The sequence below is a fragment of the Seriola dumerili genome, unplaced genomic scaffold (genome assembly GCF_002260705.1).
Source record: "Seriola dumerili isolate Sdu_G_001 unplaced genomic scaffold, Sdu_1.0 BDQW01000149.1, whole genome shotgun sequence".
NCBI classification, from domain to species: Eukaryota; Metazoa; Chordata; class Actinopteri; order Carangiformes; family Carangidae; genus Seriola; species Seriola dumerili.
This window is the reverse complement of record NW_019174404.1, coordinates 9141173-9165731: the sequence shown is the minus strand read 5'-3', so window position 1 is coordinate 9165731 and position 24559 is coordinate 9141173. Positions and strand designations below refer to the sequence as shown.

At 41.1% G+C, this 24559-nt stretch overlaps 1 protein-coding gene across 1 annotated transcript in view; it reads left to right on the top strand.

Moving 5' to 3' along the window:
• LOC111225856 overlaps nucleotides 1–6081 on the top strand; it is a 10530-nt gene extending 4449 nt beyond the window's left edge. Inside the window, exons 9-16 of the mRNA XM_022750895.1 lie at nucleotides 3309–3413; nucleotides 3731–3873; nucleotides 4098–4295; nucleotides 4388–4579; nucleotides 4915–5080; nucleotides 5239–5344; nucleotides 5649–5752; nucleotides 5845–6081. Coding sequence (XP_022606616.1) covers nucleotides 3309–3413; nucleotides 3731–3873; nucleotides 4098–4295; nucleotides 4388–4579; nucleotides 4915–5080; nucleotides 5239–5344; nucleotides 5649–5748 — 1010 coding nt within the window. The 3' untranslated portion in view covers nucleotides 5749–5752; nucleotides 5845–6081. The remainder of the gene's footprint in view (nucleotides 1–3308; nucleotides 3414–3730; nucleotides 3874–4097; nucleotides 4296–4387; nucleotides 4580–4914; nucleotides 5081–5238; nucleotides 5345–5648; nucleotides 5753–5844) is intronic.
• The last annotated feature ends 18478 nt before the right edge of the window (nucleotides 6082–24559 follow it).

The window sequence follows — 24559 nt, the reverse complement described above, 5'->3', positions numbered from 1 at the left end:
CACACACACACACACACACACACACACACACAAACACACACACACACACGCTCATGTCCTCGTAAACCTAAGAGTGTACTCCACACACACTCCTTTCTCAAGGCCATGTGCACAGGCGCAAGTACATGCAAGCCTTGATCTACGCACTTAGGAAGTTTTCCTTTACTTGCATTGTACTGACTCATGACTTGATCTTGTCACTTGACTGTTGTTGTAAATGGTTTATTACACAAGAAACCTCACGAACTTTATGTGCGCATAAAGCTGCACTTGACTTCTGGTTTGGAAGCAGAAACTAAAATAAGTGGGTTTTTTCATTCTGTACGCCAGCATTCCCTGACCTTTTCCATCACTATCTGCTTTTACAAAATCCCATTCACAGCACACACACCTATGTTCATTTAAAGTCAAACATTGCAAAGGTTCACACACATCCAACTGTGTTTATTATGTAGCTTGCAAACACAGAATAACCTAGTTTTAGTATGTATTTAAAAAGGGACTGACCATCATGCAAATAGCTGCCGGTCGACTGCAGAGGTGGAAACTAACTAAGTAAAAGTATTGCACTGCACAATTATGAGGTACTTTTACTTTACTTGAGTATATCCGTTTTCTACTACTCATTTATCTGACATGCTGTTGTTACTAGTTACTTTTCAGAATAAGATTTTACATTTTACAGTATAATGTGACCCCATAAAAAAAGCTGTTGGCAGTTCCGCCAAAGAGTGATTTATCCTTTCAACTTCTCAGATGGTTTCATCAAAGTAACTGTCACAAAAAAAGAACAAAGACTAGTAAAAGTCCAAAGAAACTTTACACAAATTTGTGTAGCAGTTCTTTCTTCTGTCCAACCCTATCAATCATCTCATTATGCCTCAGATTTATGTGGTGACCCTTTGGAAGGGGGTTGACTCCTAGACTGAGAACAATTGTAATAAAATAAATTAACTATAGCTCCACCAGCTACAACAGTAAAATGCTGCTTTCACATTAATGCAGGGACCATTTTTCTAAAGGACATTTGATTATTATAATATGTTGATAATACTTATGTACTTTTCCTTGAGTATGATTTTGAGAGCAGGGCTTTTACTTCTTATGGAATATTTGTACATCGTGGTAAAGTACTTCTTCCACCACTGGTCAGCTGTTTAAGTCTTTCTGTGCTTTTTGCTTTTTATAAGCCAGTTACAAGTTACTAACCCTAACAAGTCTATTGTTTTCAGTGGCAGGCAAACTATCCATAATTTTCTTACAGGGAGGATCCCAAGTATATGTACACACTACATACTGTACATATGCAGGACACTAACAAACAGACAAGCTGGAAAGAGTTCAATGACATCTGTGAACTTTTAGCTTAGCTTTCAGTTTTTACCCACTTCCCAGTGTCTTTATGGTGTGAAGAGTTGTCATGACACAAAAACCTTGTGACAGTCAGAGACACAACAGGCTGGTGAAAGCGTGAGAATTACTGCATAACTGCTGTAGAAAATGAGTGGAATGTCTTAGTTAGACATACAGTATGTAAAAAGAGTTTGAAGAATCATTTTCAGATGTGAAAGTAATTCAACTATTTTTGAAACTGAATTGAGACTCTTTTTTTTTTAATTTAATTGCTAAATAACATTTAAATTCATGTGCCCGACAATCACAGATGGGGAACATATGCAAAACAAATCAAACTTTTACAGGCAAGTTGGAAACAGGATGTGTGTAAAGACTGCACGGAAGTCTTAAATAACAGTCAATGGAAACAGTCATGAATCATATCAAATGTAGGGAAAGGTTTGATTTATCAGAAATGTGAACGTGGTTGTTTGTGTGTATGATGTACATAATACAGATATTACAGATTGGCAGGCTAATAGTATTTCACCAAATACTACTACTACTTCTATTTTCACAAACTTTTGCCACATAATTAAAAATTTGTTTGAGGCAAACAATTGCCAAACCTCAACCTATTTGTGGGAACCTTATCAGTTTGTCTCCATCTCAGATTAAACAAAGTCAATAACACATTAGTCAGATGTGGTGGTGCCTTCTAAAGAAGGAAACACTGTTTCAAATAAACACTTGATCATTCAGGTAAATCGCTCAAACAAACTTTCAATGAGTGGCTGTTCGCATGAGTGCCACCCACATTTCAAAGAAATTAAAACACCTCCACCACATTCTTACATATTTTCCAGTTTGGCATAATTTAGACAGTAAGGTTTCAACTGCAACAGGTGGGTGAAGGCACAGGTTAGCAGATACATGGTCCTGTATGTCTGTTTTTGTTTTGTTCTTTCAAAAGGAATCACTGTCACTATGTGACTGGAATCAGGGCAGTGGAGGGAACACAAAATCCCAACAGTGGTTTTTCACACGAAGGCATCACATTAACAAACACATAGCNTGAAGGCACAGGTTAGCAGATACATGGTCCTGTATGTCTGTTTTTGTTTTGTTCTTTCAAAAGGAATCACTGTCACTATGTGACTGGAATCAGGGCAGTGGAGGGAACACAAAATCCCAACAGTGGTTTTTCACACGAAGGCATCACATTAACAAACACATAGCCTGCGTTCCGTCTTTGTGTGACTATCTAAGCAACAGACTGCTGAGTAACTGATCAGCAATTCGTCATTTTGCTGACGCTGGAAAATACATCTCCTAAAAGAATTGCATCATGAGAACTTCTCATAATGTATAAAGCCCTCATTCCCTATTTCAGTGATTGACACTCACTCTTTTTCTCTGTGACTTTATGAGCTGCTGACAGCCACATGACTGGACATACCGCAAGTCATAACTGTACACAACTATATAAGAACGGCTCTTTGCCACAGCCCTGCATCACCTACAGCTAGTTACAGCTCAGATTTCACTACATCGACATCGGGGCAGGTAAGCAGCTGCAGCACAGATAGAGACACACACACACACATGCACACGCACACGCCCAAACACACACACACACACACACACACACACACACACACACACACACACACACACACACACACACACGCCCAAACAAACAAGATGAGCACACACACTTCCTGTTGTGCAGGTGCACTAATGCAAAGAAGAAATAGAGACTCATAAAGATGAGAAAGGGTTGTTGGGGGGTAGACAGTAGATTCAAAGGAACCAGGAAACAAAGCTGATGCTGTGGTAGTGTACATGAAACAACCAACGTCAGGAAAAAAAACGTTTCTGAAACCAAGCTGAAGTGAAAGAGTTTAGTCACAACCTGTATTGTTTCCTGCAAGTCACAAGGGATCTCTTTGCCTTTGCTGGTTGTGTCTCAGTCAGGATGAAGGTGCTGTTGTTTGCTGCTGCTGTTCTGGCCGTGGCCAGCTGTGCTAGCATCTCCCTGGAAGACCTGGAGTTCCACGCCTGGAAACTCAAGTTTGGTGAGGCAGTGGAGATTCTTGTCTGACTGTTTTCTTTTATTATGGTCTTTTATCTTGTACAGCAGATATTGTGTGGTTGTCTGTAAAGATATTATCTATTGGGCCTCAATTTGGAGAGAAATATGTTCTCCTTTACACATAACCACACATTTAAATGTCAAAAGTGATTTGTAATATGCCTACATGTTCAGACGCTTACAGTTTGTCAGCTAATAAAAGCAAAACTCTTAAATGGAAAAGTATTTAACTGATTCATAATCTATCACTGACCTTTTTTCTCTGTTCTCTACCTGAATATTTCCGTCTCTAACTGGCAGGAAGGTCCTACCACTCTCCATCAGAGGAGGCTCAACGCAAGCAAATCTGGCTCAACAACCGCAGACTAGTACTAGTACACAATATTATGGCCGACCAGGGCATCAAGTCCTATCGCCTTGGCATGACCTACTTTGCTGACATGGTACGTACAAAAAAAAAAACAAACAAAAAAAAACAACAAAAAAAAGAAAACAGATATGTGGCTGTTTTTGCCATGATTTCGCCTTGACCTTTCACCACTTGTTGAATTTATGGACTAAATGCCACCAGAGTCGTTTGGTTGCTGGCAGCTTGTAAAGAGAGAAGGGGGCATTTTGGATGAAGACCCTATTAAGTGACGCTCTGAATTTTCTCCCTCCTCACTAGGATAATGAAGAGTACAAACGCCTGATTTCCCAAGGCTGCCTGGGCATCTTCAACGCGTCTATGCCTCGCCATGGCTCTGCCTTCCTCCTGTTGCCTGAAGTCACTGACCTGCCAAGCTCTGTTGACTGGAGGGACAAGGGATACGTCACTGATGTCAAGGATCAGAAGCAGTGTGGCTCCTGCTGGGCTTTCAGCACAGTATGTAAAACTTCACGCTGTTTCAGTAATACAGGCTTCATGCACTTTGAACAAATGTTTTCTGGTAACAAATCCATTCATTCCTCTTCCAGACTGGCTCTCTGGAGGGTCAGAACTTCAGGAAGACAGGGAAGCTGGTGTCCCTGAGTGAGCAGCAGCTGGTTGACTGCTCTGGTGACTATGGCAACATGGGCTGCATGGGCGGCTTGATGGACAACGCCTTCCGGTACATCAAAGCCAACGGAGGTATTGATACAGAGGACTCCTACCCTTATGAAGCTGAGGTAAAGTCATAATTTCTAAATACAGCTACTGCATACAATCTTAAAACAACTATCTGACATTATCATGCTGAAAAAAACTGAGTTGGAACAAGTTTGTGTTGATTGAATATGAATCTTATATGTGGGTCCTGCGGTATACTGCCATCTTGTGGACACAATGTATTGTACAACTAAACCCAGACCTTCAGTACAAAGCCAATAACCTCACTATAAACTTAAACCTAAGAAGAAGTAAATCTTTTGAGAATATAGCACTTCAAAAATGTCCTGTTCTTTGATTTACACTCATGATGGTAAATCCTTTGGTAAATAACAAAATATCCTCTCTGAATTAGGATGGGGAGTGCCGTTTCAACCCTGCTACTATTGGTGCCAAATGCACAGGCTACGTTGATGTGAAACAAGGTGATGAAGATGCCCTGAAGGAGGCTGTGGCAACCATCGGACCTGTGTCTGTGGGCATTGATGCTTCTCAATCGTCCTTCCAGCTCTACGAATCAGGTAAACAGTCTTAAGCACTATGTTGTTCCTGCCAGATAATATCCTCAAACACTAGAGGAAATTAGAAATACACTTCTTTTTTAACATAGCCATGTGTCTGTCTAATCTGTGTGTGTGTGTGTGTGTGTGTGTGTGTATGTGTGTGTGTGTGTTTCTAGGAGTGTATGATGAACCAGAGTGCAGCAGCACAGAGTTGGACCATGGTGTATTGGCTGTGGGATACGGCAGTGAGAACGGTCAGGACTACTGGCTGGTCAAGAACAGGTAAATACCCATAGAGTTTAAATAGTGGGCTGCTCTCCTGCTAACAGTCAGTGAGCAGTGTTAACAGCCGACACAGCGAGCTAAGTCAAGACACCTTATTTATAGCTGCATAAATGAAGTGAAATCCGCCAGGATGTTGTCAGCTTCTAAAATTCTCATGTCATTAGTAGTTATTACAATCGTGTCACTTCTGTTAGAATACAGGACATGTTTTCTCTAAATGCTGCTGTAGTTTCTGTGGAGACAGTGATTCTGTTTTGTATACAGCAGCAGAATACAGTTGGTAATATATGTGTTTCTGTAGCTGGGGTCTACAGTGGGGCGACAAAGGCTACATCATGATGACCAGGAACAAACACAACCAGTGTGGCATTGCTACTGCAGCCAGCTACCCCCTGGTCTGAGCAGGTGAGAACAAACTCCTGACAGTGTGTGTGTATATGTGTGTGTGTGTTTATTGTCCATTAACTGGTTGTTCTTCCTGATTATCTCATTTCCAGGCCCAGGACTTTCCTCAGTGAGGAGGAGAACAGTGACACATAATTTACTTTAATTTCGTAAAGAAACTGAGTTATGGAACAAAATGTTCTATTGTTGTTGGGTGCGAGTGAGTGGGGTGTAATCTGGCAGTCTCTCTGTGCCCTGGTGCACTTTTAATATCATAATTTTTTATGACGATTGTAAATAAATGTAAAGAAATGAAATGTTTTACACTAAGAAATAAAACATTTACTCTATGCGTTTGTTATTATGTTGCTTTTAATTGTTCACTTTATCTTACTGTGGCTCTGCTAATGTTCTGTGGCTTCTAAATATTGTTCTTTAGTCATTAAAGTTTGTTTCCATGACACAGAAGTGAGGCTGCTAAACATACAACAATAATAAATATGTTAATATGTTACTTATACTTGTTAAAGACATGTCGGCTCGAGGTGCAAGTCAACACTTTTTAACTCATTTACTCAGAGTCTCTCAGCCTCATTTGAGATCTCATGACCTCTTCTGTAACAATTACAGTTGTTCATGTGCCATGTGACTGATATGGCTCAATTCTATTTGTAAGGGTGTGTGATCAGCAAGTGAATAATATGTGTTATTATTTATGTACACTCTGTTGCTTTAGACAAATATAATGTAGATGTATTAATGAGAAATTCAATTTATTTGTTTATACTAAAAACATTATCACAGCACAGGTAGTACTGGTGACATTTTTGTAAGCAAAAAGTATATTGCTAAGAAAAATCTCTCTTGGTGCAAATATGCATATATGCAAACCACAACAGGTACTGATGTGGCTTGCTGCTGCAGTATGCAAATGTACAGGATCAGTCTTGCAGCTGGTGCAAGGAAATTATTGTATTAGGTAAAAAAAAAGAAAAAAGAAAGGCTAAAAAGTCCAAAAAGTCCAAGTCAACATAAACTGTGTGAGGAGATTAAAGTGTCTCCCATCATTGACTCATTTTCCAAATTGTATATTTGCATGATTTATAAAAATTATATAAATTTCAATCTCATCAAGAATCTCAGTGTACATGAACTTCAATCAATTCTTATGTGTTTAACAATATACAGTATTGTGCTCTGTGCAGAAATATATAAAAAGGGCTTTTAACCTTACCAATATACTTTATTCATCATTTTTCAGATGTGTGCATCAAGTTGGGTGAGAACTTGAGAACTTGCTTGAGGACAAGTTAAACATTTATAGATAAAATGTTTTTGAGAACAGATTTCATCCTCATATATCAGAGCTTTATATCATGTCTGGCTTCAATGCTTATACAAGTTTCGACTAACATAAATTATTCATTAAAAACAACAGTGTTTATTGTTCAGAAAGTCTGATGTTTAGACTCGGAGGCTGCCTCTGATGCTGATGGCTGCTGTGGCCACATGCAAACCTCAGGCCACAGATGAAAGTGTCGGGCAGGGAGTTTCAGAAGTGGAAAATTTCTTTTTGGTAAAACATTATCTCCTCTTTGGTGTTTTCTGCTTTCTTTGTAGCTTTTGTTCACATGGATAGTGTTTTTGTTTTTTTTTTGTTGTTGTTTTTTAATCTTCCTGATATAGTTTTACTTTCTTTAGCATTCTGTGGTTTGTAAAAGGTTATCTCACACTCATTCTTCATGTTCAGGTCGGGGCACAGACAAAGAAGAGGTAAACGTGAAAGGAGATCTGGCTGGCAAATGTGAACATGTAGTGAAACACAATGACAGAACCAGGGAGAGTCTGAAATTATACCCCGTTTGCGGTTGAAACTCTTGTCTGATGTGGTAAAAAAGCCAATATGGATTTTTGAGAAATATCTCAGCAGTAGGTATTTTGACCTCTATTACTGGCAACATATTTTACAGACTGTCTTTTGCTTTCAAGATCATCCTCTCATCACATCATCCCATCCTGACACTTGATCCGCCCCAATCCTTGACAATCGGTTTCCATATAAACTGTGATTATGACACAGCAGAAAAGGAGAAATGAAGGAAATGTATTTTCTATCCTCATCTTGCAAAACCACTGATGGAATACTGAAATGGTTTATCATTTACAATATGATCCTGGAGTGGGAGAAGACGTCACAAGCAACGACCAGTGCACAAAATGCTAACTGAATGAAACAGTGCTGTGTTTTGATGGCGGCAACCGTAGCCACACTCACATCTTTACTTTAATTTGACCTTTTCCTCAACTTTGCCTCAATTTGTATTTATTTTAGTTAATGTGTTTTGTTCTCTGCTTTTGTGTCTTCAAGGCCAGTTAAGTTCTGCTGTGGCTCAGTTTGCTGTGTTTTTCAGTTGCTTCTGTTTTACTGACCTCCAGTTTAGTTTAGTTTATATTCAAGCCCTGCTTTATTATTTCTCGTCTTTTGGATTAACGAAAATCCACCTTTTTAAAATCTAAAACCTGCATCCTTGTCTCCCAGCTTGGCCCTGACGTGTATTTTGTTAAAGAAGAGGATTATGTTTTTATATTGTTTGGTTAAAATATTACATGTCCGTATAACTTTGTTTTCAGAAACTGCTTTTGTTTTTGCCCTCACTCGCACCTTCCAGGTACAGAATACCTGCTCAGGTGTCTAACATCCTTGTGACCCTTTTTGAGGACACAGATTAACTTCGCCCATCAAGACGCCCTCACATTGTTTCCAGAGTAACATATACCAACTCTGGTTAATACAGATTTGCAATACCCACACCAAATGTGTGTAAAGTAATCCCATAATGGAATCCGGCCTTCTTTCAACTGTAATTTGTAATGCTTAAGGGTTTTGCGTGTAATCCAGCTAAACAGCAGTACTTAAGTCATTACTCTTACATCTCCATTGAACCTTGAGACGAAAGGAAGGTTGCTTCACTCATCTGCACTCCATGAAGTGAGCGAGAAATACATTTACAATGCTTTAAATTATTGTTGTTCATTTGTCATGGGCTATTCAGCCTAACTGCATTTAATTTTACGGCACACAATGGTGAGGAAAAAAAGTTCAGCACACTAATCTGACTTTGCTCAGTCGCAAAACACACTAACCGATGATGATGCCTTCATGATATGGCTTTAAACATTTTATAACGTGCTGAAAAAAAAAACTTTGAATTCTCTAATAAAAGTCACCGGTGAGAAAATAATTGTTCTCCGTCCCCCATGAGGTGGGTGACATCTGTTTTAATCATACACAATAGTTGCCCCCAATGTAATTAATGAAATCACATTAAGTGCTTGTAATTTGCCCATTCTAAATGTCACATTAGGTCTGGTTGTGATAATATTTGATGGGAGGTGGAGAAACACCGAGCCAGGGATACAGAGGGGAGGGCATATTAAGGATTTAATCAGCTTGTGTGACAAAATGTGACCTTGACATCTTAGTTTTTCCGCCCTCAGCAGCAGCAGCAGCAGCAGAGGCAGCAGAGAGAGAGAGCTGCTGTGTGGAAGCAAACAGGCACAGCCAACGTAATTGAAAGAGAGATTTAAATTATCTTTTGTCAGGCGAGTCTCGTAACAGTAGACCTGGAAAAAAACATCTCTGCCATTTTATCAGCAACAAAGTGTGACAGCATTCAGCCAATTAGGCCTGAATGATTGTTATCCAGTGACGTTTTTATCATCATCCTTTTTATTTTTGAGAGTATGACAGAAGGCTTCACAAAGTGGAAAAACCAAACGATGAAAAAGCTCCCAGACAGAGACAAAGGGTGACAGAGGGAGGGTGCAACAGAGGTGAGGCAAATTAATTGGTTTTGCTAAATCCTCCTCAAACAGCAGAAGCCAATGTGGTTCCACAAAAGGCCATTACCGGTAATCAATTTAAATCTGTTTTACCCTTCCCAAGGAAACCAATTAGGCAATTTAATTTGGCTTTTTTGATTCACAGCATAACCACAGCTCAGGATAGATCGTCCAATTCACTTCCTGCAGAGAGGGACAAGTGAAAACACTGGGAGGTGTTGCTGGAACAAACAAAGCTATTGATCTGAGTGAGGCTGAGAGATCCAGGGAAGAGTAAGAGGGAGACACAGGAAGCACGGGAGGATGATAAATTCATGAATCTGGACTTTGTCAAGGGAAAAAAACGCACAGAAGTGATCATGCTGTGTCAATTTTAAACTGCCTCAGTAATTAAAGTTTATTGCGAGCTCAGCTTTTCCATGAATCTACATCCGAAGTTTAGTTTTCCAGTAAAAGTGACTCCACATTTAAAGCAGTTAATCATTTCTGACTGGATCTCCTGTTAGAGGAAGCTCTTTTTTAACGTCACTAGATGGCAGCACTTGACTGCTGATGATTATCTCAGCGGTTTGAGGCGCTGTGGCCTGGCTTAAGTCATGCAAAGCTCTGGTTCAAAGTCAAATGTATTCCTTTGATAGATGCAGTCACATGTCCTTGAAATCGACATGTGACACACATACAGTACAAACATCTATATATCCACACACACACACACACACACACACACACACACACACACACACACACACTGAGACTGCATCTCCCTGCACCAGTGAACTCATTACACTGTAACAACGCACATCCCGTACACTGAATGTCTGCTTAATCAACAATGTCACCGCACAATTTCTCTAGATTGGCTGCTGGGTTGGTATGGAGGAGAGTGTCAGCCAGCCGTGTCACCCATCATAGCGAACAAACAGTCTCTCCTATGGGGATACACGGGGCCATGTTTCTGTGCCTTTGTTATCCATCTCCCATCATGCCTTTCTGTCTGCGTGCATGTGTGCACCTCCTTGCATTTGTGGAGTGTTTATGTGTGTGTGTGTGTGTGTGTGGGGAAATGGGATGTCAACTGGTTTGTCATGGTAATGGGGAACATGTGTGATTGTGACAGACAGGAGATCTGGATGACCGCACACACTACTGATGCACGCACACACACACACACACAGACACACACACACACACAGACTCTCTCTCTCTCACACACACACAGACACATAAACAGACTCTCTCTCTCTCTCTCTCTCTCTCTCTCTCACACACACACACACACACACACACACACACACAGGCCTAATGCACACAAAAAGCACAGAGAGTGAACATATGAAGTATGAACGTATGAAGAGCATAACCTGATGAAAAATGGCTTAAATGACTTTATAAATACTTTATATTTCTAAAATGAACCCACAGAGGAGGCTAATAGTCCATTTTGGCCTCCATCTTGCTTTATTTAATCTTTCTTTCCTTATCTTTATCCCTTTTTCTTTTCCTACTCTTTTCATCTTTCCATCCTCCCTTAGCCAGCTGCATTTCTTGGACAGGGCTCCTGGCTGCGGCCTGAGAGAGGCGAGTGAAGCTAACCGTTTGAGAAAAACAGCTCTGGCAAGGCCAATTACACCCAGACAAAGCACTTTGCATGTTATTGTGTTAGGGATTCATGCTTGATTGACTGAATGGGTTCTAATGAGGCTGGGGAACGACGTGCAGGAGAGGAAGAAACACTCCTCCGTTTCCCTGATGGATTGATTCACCCGCAGACTCACACGTACACAAACACACTTGCTGATGCACACTTACAGTGCAAAGGTGTGCAATTACATTGCCATGCACATGGGGGAATACTTACGGCGAAGACACACGCAAATCAACACTAACGCAAACAACCGCTCTCTTTCCCAGGCTGCAGCTATAAAGTGTGTCCTGTGTGCATCTGTGAGTGTGTGCAGTGGGTGGCGGATGAAGAGGAGATATTACAATGGAAAGGTAACTTGCTGTATTGCCTCTGCAGATGCTCCTATGTGAAAGCTTCACTCCCACTGGCATCCTTTTATAGTATCACTTCACTAGGTAGAGTTTGATATAGCAACAGATGGATTGGCGAAGCCTACAGCAGTGATAAAAAAATGTCAGTCATTATTCTTGTTGGGCCTGTATAACAGATGTTAGTTTTATTTCTGTGTTGTGTTGTGGTGTGTTGTGGTGTGTTGTGGTGTATGCTGGGCATTGACTCCACTAAGTTTCTTTAAAATTCTTTTCTTTCTGCGTCTCAGAGGAATGAAAGTTGAAATGGATATTACTAGCCACAGGCTAATGAAAATAACAAATGCCAGCTATGATGTTTGCAAGATCGCTGTCAACAAAATACAAATTGAAAATGAAATTAGCTAGCAACCCAGGTCCAGGCTATGAATTTTAAAAGGCAGATATGAGCTGAATGTATGTAAGACGCAGGGTCGCAGACACAGAAATTGTAAATCCTAAACTTGCATGTATGCTTCTTTACTAATTAGTTTTAAAATGTTTATATCGTGAATCATTAGTAAACAGACCAGACATTTCATTACATTAATATCATTAATCATCTATATCATATGCTAATTTAATTCGATTTTCATACTTTTCATTTGAGTGACTCCAGCCTCAGTATTGAGGGATGCTTGAGATACCCAGAGTGTGTGCCGAGTGTCCTCTGAAGAATATTTACTGCGGCCTTCTGGTTCTTTACCCTCTTCTTCTTTGTCCTCCTTCTGCAACTCCCCCTCCACCTGCCCATCTCCTTCTCCTCCATATCCCTCTCATTCATCATTGCTTGTTGCCCCTCCTCTCCCCCTCAGCTCTCTCTGCCTCGTCCATCTCCCCTGCCGTACTAAGGTCAGGGTGAAGGGGTCAATTGCCTGGGCGCACCACAGAGCCTGTTCTTGAAGGAGTAGTCATGTATCTGTGCGCCATCTTATCATTGGTGTTTTATATCGCCTGACAACTCTTTCTCTGCGGGAGATGGCCTCACTTTCACCTGCAGTTACCCACTCCTGCACGTGTGTGTGTGTGTGTGTGTGTGTGTGTTTTCTGCATGCATGTGTGTTTGGATGTGTGTATGTGTGGGTGGATAGTACATCTCTGTATCTCCTCCAGTCCTTTGCCTAACCCCTTTTACCCAACCTTGTATATTTACCCTGTTACCCCTCCTCCTCTTCAGCTCTCTTCTTTGCCTGACCGTTTTCTCTCTCTGCCTTACCTCCTCCATCGATAGCCAGCGCTAATAAGGCAATTAAAGCCTAATTAAAGGAGTCTTCAGAGAGAAGGAAGGTCCCAGGCAACTTCATGATGGTAGAGGGAGTGGTGTGTTTATTCGTGTCTCCTGCATTGTCCCTCTCACCACAACAAAGTTCAAAAAAAGTACTGAGATAATGAAAACCCCGAAGAACAGTACACACAATCCCATCTTTTTTTCTTTTCTAGTCCAAAGTCCATTCTTTCTTGTTTTTTAAGTGGTATTGAGAAATGGGCAACACGAGGTAACTAGCTACTTTGTTCTACTTCAAGTGTATTTAGCCATGCAGCGTCAGCCCACTAATTGTTGTCAAATTTGCCGGCACAGATCAAAGGGCCCTGTGCAGCATGTCAGCCAGGTTACCTCTGCTTGGCACTCTGAATCAAAGTCACGGATTATGGGGAAAGGGTTGGTTGCTGGGGGGACTTCAAGGACATGTGACAAACTATCATCCTCTCTTCGGGGCTTGAGCCGCTTGTCATAAAAGGTCTGCGATGGATCTGTGTTGTTTTTAACACATACACCCCAAAGCTTCTCTTACATCCCGATGCATACGATCACTGTGTGCACTTGTAGTCTGAAACAAAATCTTTACCCCTGATTTAGAAGGCACTTACAATGCATTAGCCTTGTGGTAATTACTAGAAACTCAATTAGAAGAAACCGCTGAAGACCAAGACCAAACTGGAGGGCTTAAGCTGCAACGCTGGTAAATGGATTTGGAGTTAATTTAGTGAGTCAGAGGGTGAAACAGCCATCAGTGATGTTTTAAGCTGCAGCAAGCAACCTGAGCGCTCAGGGCTCTGAACCATAGGCTGATCTCCTCTGTAGTCTGCTTTCAGTTGGCATTCAGCTTCACTTTGGTTTGAGTGTTGCAATTAAATTGCTCTGGGAATTTATTTTTCTTGCCTGTGCACACACACCCTTGCATGTTCGTGCATGTGACAATCCTTCATCCAACTTTTCTTTATTGGTATATATGTCTCAGTGATGTTTACAGCGTTATAGATGTTACCATCTAAGCCCCAGGATATGTTCAGAGTGGAGTAGTATATTTTATTCATGGATCTTTGTATGTTGTATGTTTTCTAACATGCCTCAGGGCATTTTTATGACCTTAAACAGTGCCTGCCTGTTTCTAGTGAATATCTGTATTTACCCCCTCTAGTGTGCATGCATGTTTTTTTTGTGGTGATTTGTAGAACCAATGTCAGAGCAGGCTGATTTCTGATAATATCAATATTTGATCAAATCTTCTGCATGGTATCGAATGATTTTCTAACATACATACAGTACATAGTCTACATTTCTCATGGTGATCCCTTAAATTTGAATATGTATGCGCAGATATGTACTGTGCAGGAGAAATACTTGCCAACATACATGATAGATGTATCTGTTACGGATTACAATTGGCCAATAATATTACCTTCTTTTGGATTCTATGGGTACCTCAGACACCTGCACCTATAGGGACTGTCATTTAAAGCAAGCGGGTAAATCGTATCAGATATTGGACTCTGCCATCTAAATCCACAGAGAGTGGAGTGAGCAGATGGACCGCACCTTGTAGAAAGTGTGGGTGGTAAAGTCAGCATGTCGTTGTATGTGTGCTTGTGAATGCTCCTATTGGTGCCAGCATGTGTGTTGGCGTGTGTGTGTGTTCACGTAGGTGCTACTGCAGGATCTTGGCTTTTGCCTTGGAGTAAAGATGTGTACGTGTTTGTTCGTGAATGTGTGTGTGTGTGTGTGTGTGTGTGTGTGTGTGTGTGTGTGTGTGTGTGTGTGTGTGTGTGTGTGTGTGTGTGTGTGTGTGTGTGTGTGTGTGTGTGTGTGTGTGGTGGGCCGGTGAGTGGGTGTACATCGTGAGAGCACTGCTGTGCCTCCTTCTTCTGGGGACCAGATGGTGATGGAACCAGTAGCTCCACCCGACGAAGAGGGAGGGAAAGGGAGAGAGAGAGAGAGGGAGAGAGAGTGCTTTTCAAATATATCAGCTTATGTTGTGATTTAAAATGGACTCTGACCAACCAAAACATTCTTCAAGACGTGTGTGGATTGACATCCCCAGACACTGTTGAAGCTCTGTGACCTTCAGTAGGAGTTTCTTTTTTAATTTGTCTATTCATGAGACTAAAATCAAAACTTATGACACTCAGTTGACGGTTTCTTGCAATATAATGTATAAAGGTTAGAATATTTGGTTTTGTTTAGACTGTCTTAGAAAGCTGCTGATTCAACTTAACGATAATTTAAGGGTGTAGTTTCTGGTGCTGTACTCTAAGTACTTCCAATATTTAGTCCACCCTTGTTGATATAAGGACTTGTGTAAATGTTCATTGCACAGTGATTATTTTGTTCCTGAGAATGCAAAGCACTTCAGAAATGAAATCAATTCAAGTCCTTTTAAACCAAATGATTAGACAAAGCAAGCGAATAATTACAGTAAGTAATGTATGGAGGGTAAAGCAGAGGTGACACAGACGTGTGTACACTCAGCGTAGCCTGTTCTGATGAACTTCTACTGAGGCACACAGATGGTAGGGTCAGAATTTGGCATGAACAGCATGAATCCATGGACCCAACCTGCCTCATTTCAGCAGTCTGCTGGTGGTGTTGGTGGTGTAATGGTCTGGTGAATGTTTTCTTGGCACTTTGGGCTGGAATGACAGCGTCTCAAGTTGCTGACCATGTGCATCCACGCACTACCACCTGCATGTACATCTATCAATATATATATATCTATTGTAGAGCGGGGGAGCGGCAGCATGAATGTGCAGCTGAAAATCTTCAGAAATTATGTGATGCTGTCATGTCAATAAGGACCAGACTCTCAAAGGAACATCTTGTGGAATCCATGCCATGTTTCAGAGCAAAAGGAGGCCCTATGCAGTATTAGTATGGTGTTCCTAATGAAGTGCTCAGTGAGTGTTTACTGTATAGCGCTAGCTCCAGTGCTGTATAATGGAGAGCACTTCTCATGACTCCTCCAGACCTGATCCATCCTACATTGAAGCAGGATCACGCTTTAGCAATTATCTTCAATTAGGGACTACAACTCTATATTGTGCTTTTTCTTGTGTCCCCTGCGTTATTGATTAGTTATGGATTAGAACAAAGCAACTTTATGTTTATGCACTTTTTGTGCACATAGACAAGGAAAACCTTGGTACATGCTAAAATAAAGTACTACACTAGGACTGCTTGATCTGCATCATACTACTAACTCACATTGCTTCACTCTTCAAGTGCATTGCAATAACATGGGGACATGTGTGCTAATCACCAGCTACACTCAGCTGACAGGCTGAGGCTGCCTTATGATGCTTTGCCTCCAGTTTGCTCAAAAAAAAAAAAAAAAAGTGTCTAATTGTATGTGTTGCTGTGGCAGCAATATGCTGAATGACAACATATGTCTCAGCAACATTATGGGCCATGAATCAGAGAGCATAGAAGCCTAGTCATGCTTATTTTAGGCTTCACATTGAATACATGTGATGTTTGTAAAATGAAATGAGGCAATCAGCTGCTCTATTGCAGCGATAAAGGAAGCAGTAATTCTCTCTAATATGTATTGTTTTAATAATCAATAATAATCTTGCCATAACTCCATCTGTTTAATTTCTTCTTCACATGCGGATCAAAAATACATACTGAAGTTTTCTGCTTGTAAATGCAATATATTACATCTTTTGATTCAGTCTTACCAAAACTACCTGCAGTGGAAATGATACAGTAGCTTCAGTTTCCTCCCTTGTAGTCTGAACTCCTTCAGTACTCCCAGCATCCCTCAGGTCCAAAATTACAACCGGTCTTCAGTGGATTGAGGCTCAGCTCATATATAAAGGTCATACGTGACTATTAATGAGTACCTTTGTTCCATTCTCCATCTCTGGAGCTTGCTAATTGAGCTAGCACCTCCTTCCCTACATCCCTTGGATGTACGTATACATACTGACGCAGGGAGAGACATCTGACACAAGTGTGTCTTTTTTACTCCGATCCTGCCAACTGTGATGTCGTAGCTAAATGAGGCCTGTGATGGACGCCGTGCCAGACAGAGGCGTCCAAGCCCACTGCTTCCTCTTCCCTCATCGCCTGGTGCGCAGCGCAATGGCCAATCAACTGCTCACACAAAGGAGGAATTAGCATATTCCCTGGCACAAAATCGCTCCCTTAATTGCAGCTGCATTGAGCCCATGTTCTCCACACCTCCTCTCCACTCTTTTCTCTGTCTGTTTTTTTTTTGATTTTTGTTTTTTTTTTTTGCACTCTCCCCATCACCAGCCTCTCCAAGTGTGTGTGTGTGTGTGTGTGTGTGTGTGTGTCTGTGTTTTTCTGTTATTCTTTCACGTTTCACTTCCTTCCTCCTCCAATCATTCAGTCTTCATCAGACGGCTATTGTGTGAGCTCAGGAGGAGAACGCAGAGAGAAAAAGATGGGGGCTGGGAATGTGTTTGGCATGCTGTACTATCGCAACAAGGTTGTCAGTCTCAAATGATGCTCTCATAATCAGCGCATTGGTGCTGGGCTGCTGCACAGAATGACAATATCAGCGTGATGCTATATACATTTCTGCAGTCTCCCTTTTGGCCTGTCAATCCTTCTTTATCTCTCTGTTTATGCTGCTTCACAGCGCTTCCTTTTCTATCCTGACGTTTTTGTTTGTTTCTTTTAGTCGTTCCATCCTTGCTCCGTTTTCTGGCATGCTTTACTGTTCATGTGCAAATTTCCTTCTGCTCGCGCCTTGCTTTGCCTCCAGTGTTTCATCTCCATCTTTCGCTCCTGTTTGCTTTTCACTCCCATCCCATCCCCCTCCCCCCTGCCCCCTCCACCTCAGTTTACTCATTTCCTCCTCTACCTTTTTGTCTCAATCTCTCTCTCTTGTGTTAATTACAGGCAGCAAAGAGCAAGGTGGGACTTAAAAGGTTTCTTTAATGCTAATTTTTTTTTCCTGAGTGGCTGGGTCTTCTAATAGCATATCTATCTGTGCTCTAAACACCAATTGAATGTTGTCTGTCTGTGCCTCTATAGATCTCATTCACTATTCCACCTTCCCCCACTAATAACAGGCTCAGAACAGTAGCACACCAACACACAAACTCTAGTTATGATTATATTCCAAGTCAACGTTTCACACTGTCGCTATCCCCCTTTCAACGTGTCCCCGCCCAGATATATGCTCCTGTACTTTCATATTCGTATGAATCTTCTCTCGTAGTATCATGCTTGTGAATCTGCCTCCTAACTCTGTTATCATCACTGGGCTCACACACCTATCTCTGCAAACACTGTCACAGCTTTATCTCTCCTGCCGTATACTGTCACAGTTGTGGTGTGTCTGTCTACCTCTGTTGTTGCTTGTAGTTTGTCTCCCAGCATTGCTGTTGTGGTAACTGCGTTTATTCTGCCAGTCAAAGACGAGGCAGAGACAGCATCACTCATCCCTGTGTTGTGGATGGAGACTGTGGAGAGAGAGAGAGAGAGAGAGAGAGAGAGAGAGGGAGAAAGAGAGAGAGTGAGAAAATGAGAGGCAGCAGTCACATTTCAGACTGTAAAGAGTCCCAGGTGGTTTAGACAGTTGTGTGTCTGAGATAAGCTGGGGTCTTGACTGCTGTTATGCAGGATTTCCATACAGTTGGAATACGCATACCGTGATGCAGGTACGGCTCGAGTGGTTACTCATTCAACGTAAGCCGCATTTAAGGTTTGACCAAACTGCAACCTCTTCATATAACCACTTCACTTACTCCTCCTTTAGAATATTTAATAAAGATCTTGAAAAAACAAAGCCCGTAGAAGGTCAGGTGGTATGGACGAAATGCTCTATCAAGGCACATGTTATTTTATAATATCGCTACAGATCATGATATAGTAAATTTTAAGAAAAAAAAAAATCAATTGAGCAATGTTTGGGTAAAATCCAGCAAATTAAACACCTTGAAAATCACATTACTTTTTCATATTGATCCAAAAGTCATAAATATCCAGTATTGCCATGCATGAAGCAGTCCTGTCCATTGATTTGCAACACTTCCCCCAAAGGCCTAATACAACCACACATTAAAGAGATACTGCAGCAACCACAATATCAATGTTATAGCAAAACCTCTGATCTATCTCTCATCTCATGTTACATATTGTCATATCATCCAACCCTAGAAATACTCTAAGTGTGGAATGAGAAATCTTCAGACACTGGCCATTTCTTTTTCTTCTTTTTATCTTACGAGTTAAGAGTTGGCTGTTTGCCTGATGCAGGGTGAATCATGTGCTTGGATGGGTGTCCAAGTGAAGCACCAATTTCAGGCATTCAGATGTGATAAAGTTATTTACTGGACTGACAGATAAACGTCTTAACAACTGTGGAGAATGCACATCAAAGTCAACACAACTTATTTTAATGGAAATACTATACAACCCACTCAAATCCAAAATGGCACAAAATTTCCTCCTCAGTCTTCAAGAAGTGGCTCTGCTTCACTGTGCTCAGTGCTGTTACCGTCGGTAAGAAATCCACACTGCAACAGTCTATAATCCTATATTAGTGCGATGTGTAGTATATATACTCCTTACACTCAACTTTTGACTTTTGACAATGTACAATTTGTAAATCTATTAATCCATGAAAGCTGTGAAAGCTTTCACTTTAGCACCTGCACTATTTTTAAAATGAGTAACATTGTTATTGTCATTTCACTGTGCCCAGTTACCTGTCTTCCAACTGGTGTATTAAACCCCTGCTTATCCTGTTTGTAATCACATGGATAAGCTTGTGAGTATGTGTTACCTAGTTTGAATATGAATAAGATTTCTAGAGATATGCTGATATTAGCTGGATTAATAACACATGTAAACATCCAATCCTGTACAGTTTGCAGATTGTGATGGTAGCACTAGTGCTTGGTATTGGTGTTTTAAAACATGTTCAAAGCACATCTTCAAGCATGGTGACGGCAGTTTCTGCGTCTTTATTCACCCAGTGTCTTTTTGATCAATTCAAGGCTCCCAGAAATCCTACACCAATTACTCTGAGACTAACCTGCCACAAATTGCTTTTGTTATTAGCATATCAAGTCTGTTGTGATTACAGTGCATACTACGGCACAGAGAATTGAATCTTAAACATATTCTCCCTTTTTCCACATAAAGAATAAGTAATTCAACATGTCTTTCCTCTTCCTTGTTCCTACTGACAGTTTAATAGTGTAATACAGTGGTTTAGGAAAATGTGGTATAATATGTATGTAATTGTAAAACAGCCTGAGGACATTCATTGGCATTGTTGCAGAAAACATATCTTTGCTCATTATATTGTGGAGATAGTTGCAGTGGAAATCAGAGTTTTACCTTATTTCTAGGTTCTGTAGCATTTAGACTTGTTATTAATGACACCGGTGGCCTTTAAGTAAACTGCAGAATCATGTTGCCTGCATTCACACCTAGTAGGTAGCATCCTGTGCATTGGCCAAAACATTGTTGTGATGGTTGGACTGGGAATGAAATTCAAACCTGTATGATGTTTTGATAGTGCTAATAAAAAAGTAGTAACTAAGGTTACACTGTTATTATAGTTTTACTACAAACTATATTTGACCCCCCCCCCCCCCAAGACAGGCTTCACTAGATTAAACTTTTTTGTTCTTTGTGCCTATGTGGCGTTTGTGTTGTGCCAAAAGTCGGTTGTTGACATTAGCGGCCCCCATTTGTAAGTTGTGCATCGTTGGCACTGTAGGGGAGTGGAAGAAAAGACAATGAAACAATTCACCAGTCACATCCTTTGGCTTTTCAAGAAAAATTCAGCCTTTACATATAGCTCAGTCCACAGGCTCTTATAGGTAACCGAGAAAGTCGTAAATTGCTTCACATTCTTACACAAACTGCCTTTAAATCTGATTTTACAGTACAACCTGTTTTATGAATGTTGCAGATAAATCTTAATAAGCATGGCGCTCTGGTATTAACAGTGTTTAAACTGGAAGGCCTGCACAAATAGCCTCTTTATTAATAATGCTTGACAGGGTTTCTGGTTGGAAGCTAAAGGCTCATTAGAACACACTAACTAGTCCCTAGTAGCAGAGACGCATGGCTGCTGCTGGTCTCTAATAAAGAACAGACTAATTGGCTAATTACATTCACAGACAAAGCTCATGAGTGCCTTGCTTATGGACCTCATTTCAAAAGGGCTAGTATTTAAAATTCGTGGCGTAAAACTGGGGTCACTCTTAAGGAAGCTCGCTGTATAATGAACACACGACCACACACCAACAAATGAAGGTGCATTTAGGACGACACGCACAATCGCAGAATTCACACACAATGTCGCACACAGCTTACTGGCAAGAAAGGAAGCAGTGACTTCACATGATGCAGCTCATTAAGGAAAATGCCTTCATTAACATGCCTTGTATGTAAATACAGCCTTAATAGACTCAAGCAATCTAAGTGATTGTAGGAGATTAGTTTTGAATGAAAGTGTTGCTCTGTGTGACGTGAGGGAGCATATATGTGGCATAATCAGTCTCTTTGTTCTGGTGCTCTTCAAAAGTTATCAAGCTATTTCTGGAAAATTTTACTCTCTGCTCCAACTTTTGAAATAGGTCCCAGTAGTGAGCTAAATAAAGGAGAGATGGGAGAGCTGCAGGATGAAGATGAAGAGCTGGATAAAAAGAGGAGGGGCAGTTGGGGTGGGGTGGGGGGGTTTAGCTGACCTGACAGGAAGTCTTTGACAGGGACCCACACGGCAGGTAGCAGAGGTGCAGGACTCTGACACTGAAACTAAGCGCACAGTCATCCATCACTGTGGCAACTCCGCCTGTCACTACTGCAAGCCGAGGGACGAAAAGGCAGTGCTGGGGCAGATGGGAAGGGAGAATGAGGCCCGGAGTCCTCCACCAGAGGAACCATAGTAAGAGACAGGGAAAGGACAGCAGCCAGGATATGCACTGACACACACACACGAGAGAGAGAGCACACACACACACACACACACACATACACACACACACACACACACACACACAAGCTAAAATAGGGGCTAAAGTGTGTTTTGACCGATGGCCTTCCCTGTCCCTCTGTCCACTCTGCAGACCAGCTGTCTGGAGGAAGTAGATACAACACATCCATCATCACACTCCTCCTGTCTCTGAGACCTCTAGCCAGGCTGCAGTAAAAGTGCAAGTGTGTGGTGTGTGTATGTGTGTGCGTGTTTAAGCGTGTGTGTGTGTGTGTGTGTGTGTGCATTTGGCAAGGAGTATGTGGGCTTTTTGTGCCTCTGTCCTCAGCATGTTTTCCATGACTGGCTACAGTTTTATGGAGACAAAAAGGGCCAAGAACATGCATTTATTTGAGCTTATCTCCTTGTTGTCTTATTTACAAGTGCTAACAAGTACTGGAGTGCATGAGGACATTTATATAAACCCTGTTTACCTCTCGAGTTCCTAGCAGGGAAGGGAATGATTAACATTTCATCTGACAACATTGTCTTTGGTGTGGCTGTGTGTATGTGTTTATGCGTGTGCGTGTCACCACGTTACAGAAATATCTCACAACACAATCATGCAATGCTCCAAGCCAATCAATAACAATCAGAGTTGTTCGGGTATGACTTGAGCTTTGAGCTCTTCTGAGCTTACTCAGAAAGAACTCAAAATCACATCAAACTCACAATTAAGGCTGATTACGATCATCACCGGCTTGTTGTCAAAGGATTAAGGGAAAACGAACAAACCGTTAGTGGCCAGATTAACAAGTACGAGTACACAACCAGGCTGCCATTATGGCATTATAATCAATTTGATATTTGCATGTCTATGATAAAGAAAAAAAAAATGCTCTACTTGAGTTCAGTCAAAATCCCTTGGGAGCAGCTACAATGGAATTGTGGGTAATTGTCAATTCTGGTTTGAATGTTATTCGACCAGTCTGTTGCTGCCTTACAGGCCACAGACTTTGTTTGTACGGTACAGTGTCTGAATAATTACATTTCTTTTATACACAATGAACAACAAAGTACACACAGAACAACTTTCATTTCCCACAATTACTCCTCTGCCAGATCTGTTTCACTGTGTCAGTTTTGCTGGAGCAGACCACTTCATTTAATTTAGACACTCTAAGTCATAGTGCTTAGATTCAATGGAATATTAAAATGTAACTCAGTTTGGAGTCCCTGAGGGAAAAGACAATCATCACTGTATCTTATATCTAGTTAAATTCCAGACGAGGCAGATGTAGAGCAAACTATGATATCGATATTGCTCTGCATTAGACCAAAAGTCACATAATCTTGTGATGATGACTTGATACTCGAGGTGCTATAGTCAAGGATCACTTCTGTGGCAAAGTCTCCAGAGGCCACAAGATGAGATTAAACCCCAACTCATAACAGGAGAGGCTTGACACAAAATGATGTCAATGGACACGAGATACAAAGGGATGTGCCACAGTGTCAGAGGATTCAAAACAAAGGTAATGGTTGCTGTGACATCATACTTAGAAAATACTCACATACAGCATGTATATACAAATACATATATATAATACATACTTACAGTATAGACAGACATGTATTCTGTTATTCAGAGATGAATACATGTCTACACCTGCAATTCTGCAATTCAGGCTTATTTCTCACCAGTGTAATCACTGTGAGAATATTACCTGTCATCAGCTGCATGTCCCATAATGCAAGTGAATAGTAGTTCAAATATCAAATAAATAAAGTCTAAACAGTCAGACTTCTTTGCTCAGGAGACAACGGTCTTAAAGTGGGAGGAATCTTAAACTGCAGCCATTTATTGCTTGTATCAGAATATTGGATGAAAGATAGATTATTCAAGACCTACAGTAACAAAACGGGGAGGGTGGTGCTCTCCCGATCGACCCGCCTCATCAATACTGAATCTGCTACATTAGACTACACAAAGCTTGAGCACAGAGTGGAATGGAAAAGGAGAAGGGAAGCAGGACATGAGGGAGAAAAGAAAAAGAGTAGACTTTCAGAAGTCAAATGAACTGAAGAGGTGGATTGTGAAGTTAAAGGAGACACAGAGGAATCTGAGCTACTAATGCAGCCCCTTGGGAGAGCAACACAGCATTATCTATAGAGATAGACTAAAGATAGAATAAATCACCAGCTGTGGCTTTTAGAACATTTCTTGTAAAAGCACATTTAAACTGCCTCCAACTCCAGCAATAATGTAATCGTAGCTTTCCGACAACATAATAATGGCTGCTTTAAAACATTCTAAAATGCATGTTTGTGTGTAACTCACGCAGTCATCAACACTCCTGACTAGTCTATAAGCTTATAGCATTCCCTATTAGAGTTTGACCCCCTCACATCTCTGTAACCAAATGGCTGACACACTCTTTTGCAGGGATAAAAAGAATGCAAAACCTCACATTTCTATAGTTACTACACTATTTATCTTTTTATAGATTTACCTAATTGGCTCACATCATATCACAGAGTGTGTATGTATATGAGTACATCTTTAGAGAAGAGCAGCAGAGACCCAGCTGTCATCTGTGGATTGCCAGTCCATTAAAGCTCTTAAAACATCAACTCAACAGGCATCACTGTGGCCGGCTCCATTACTGGAGTACAAGGAGCGTACGGCTAGACCACAGTAATCACCTCCTGTAGCTTTTCAGTGGTTTGAGTGAGTTTCCCTGGAGGTTACTGTACATGGCAGTGTGTG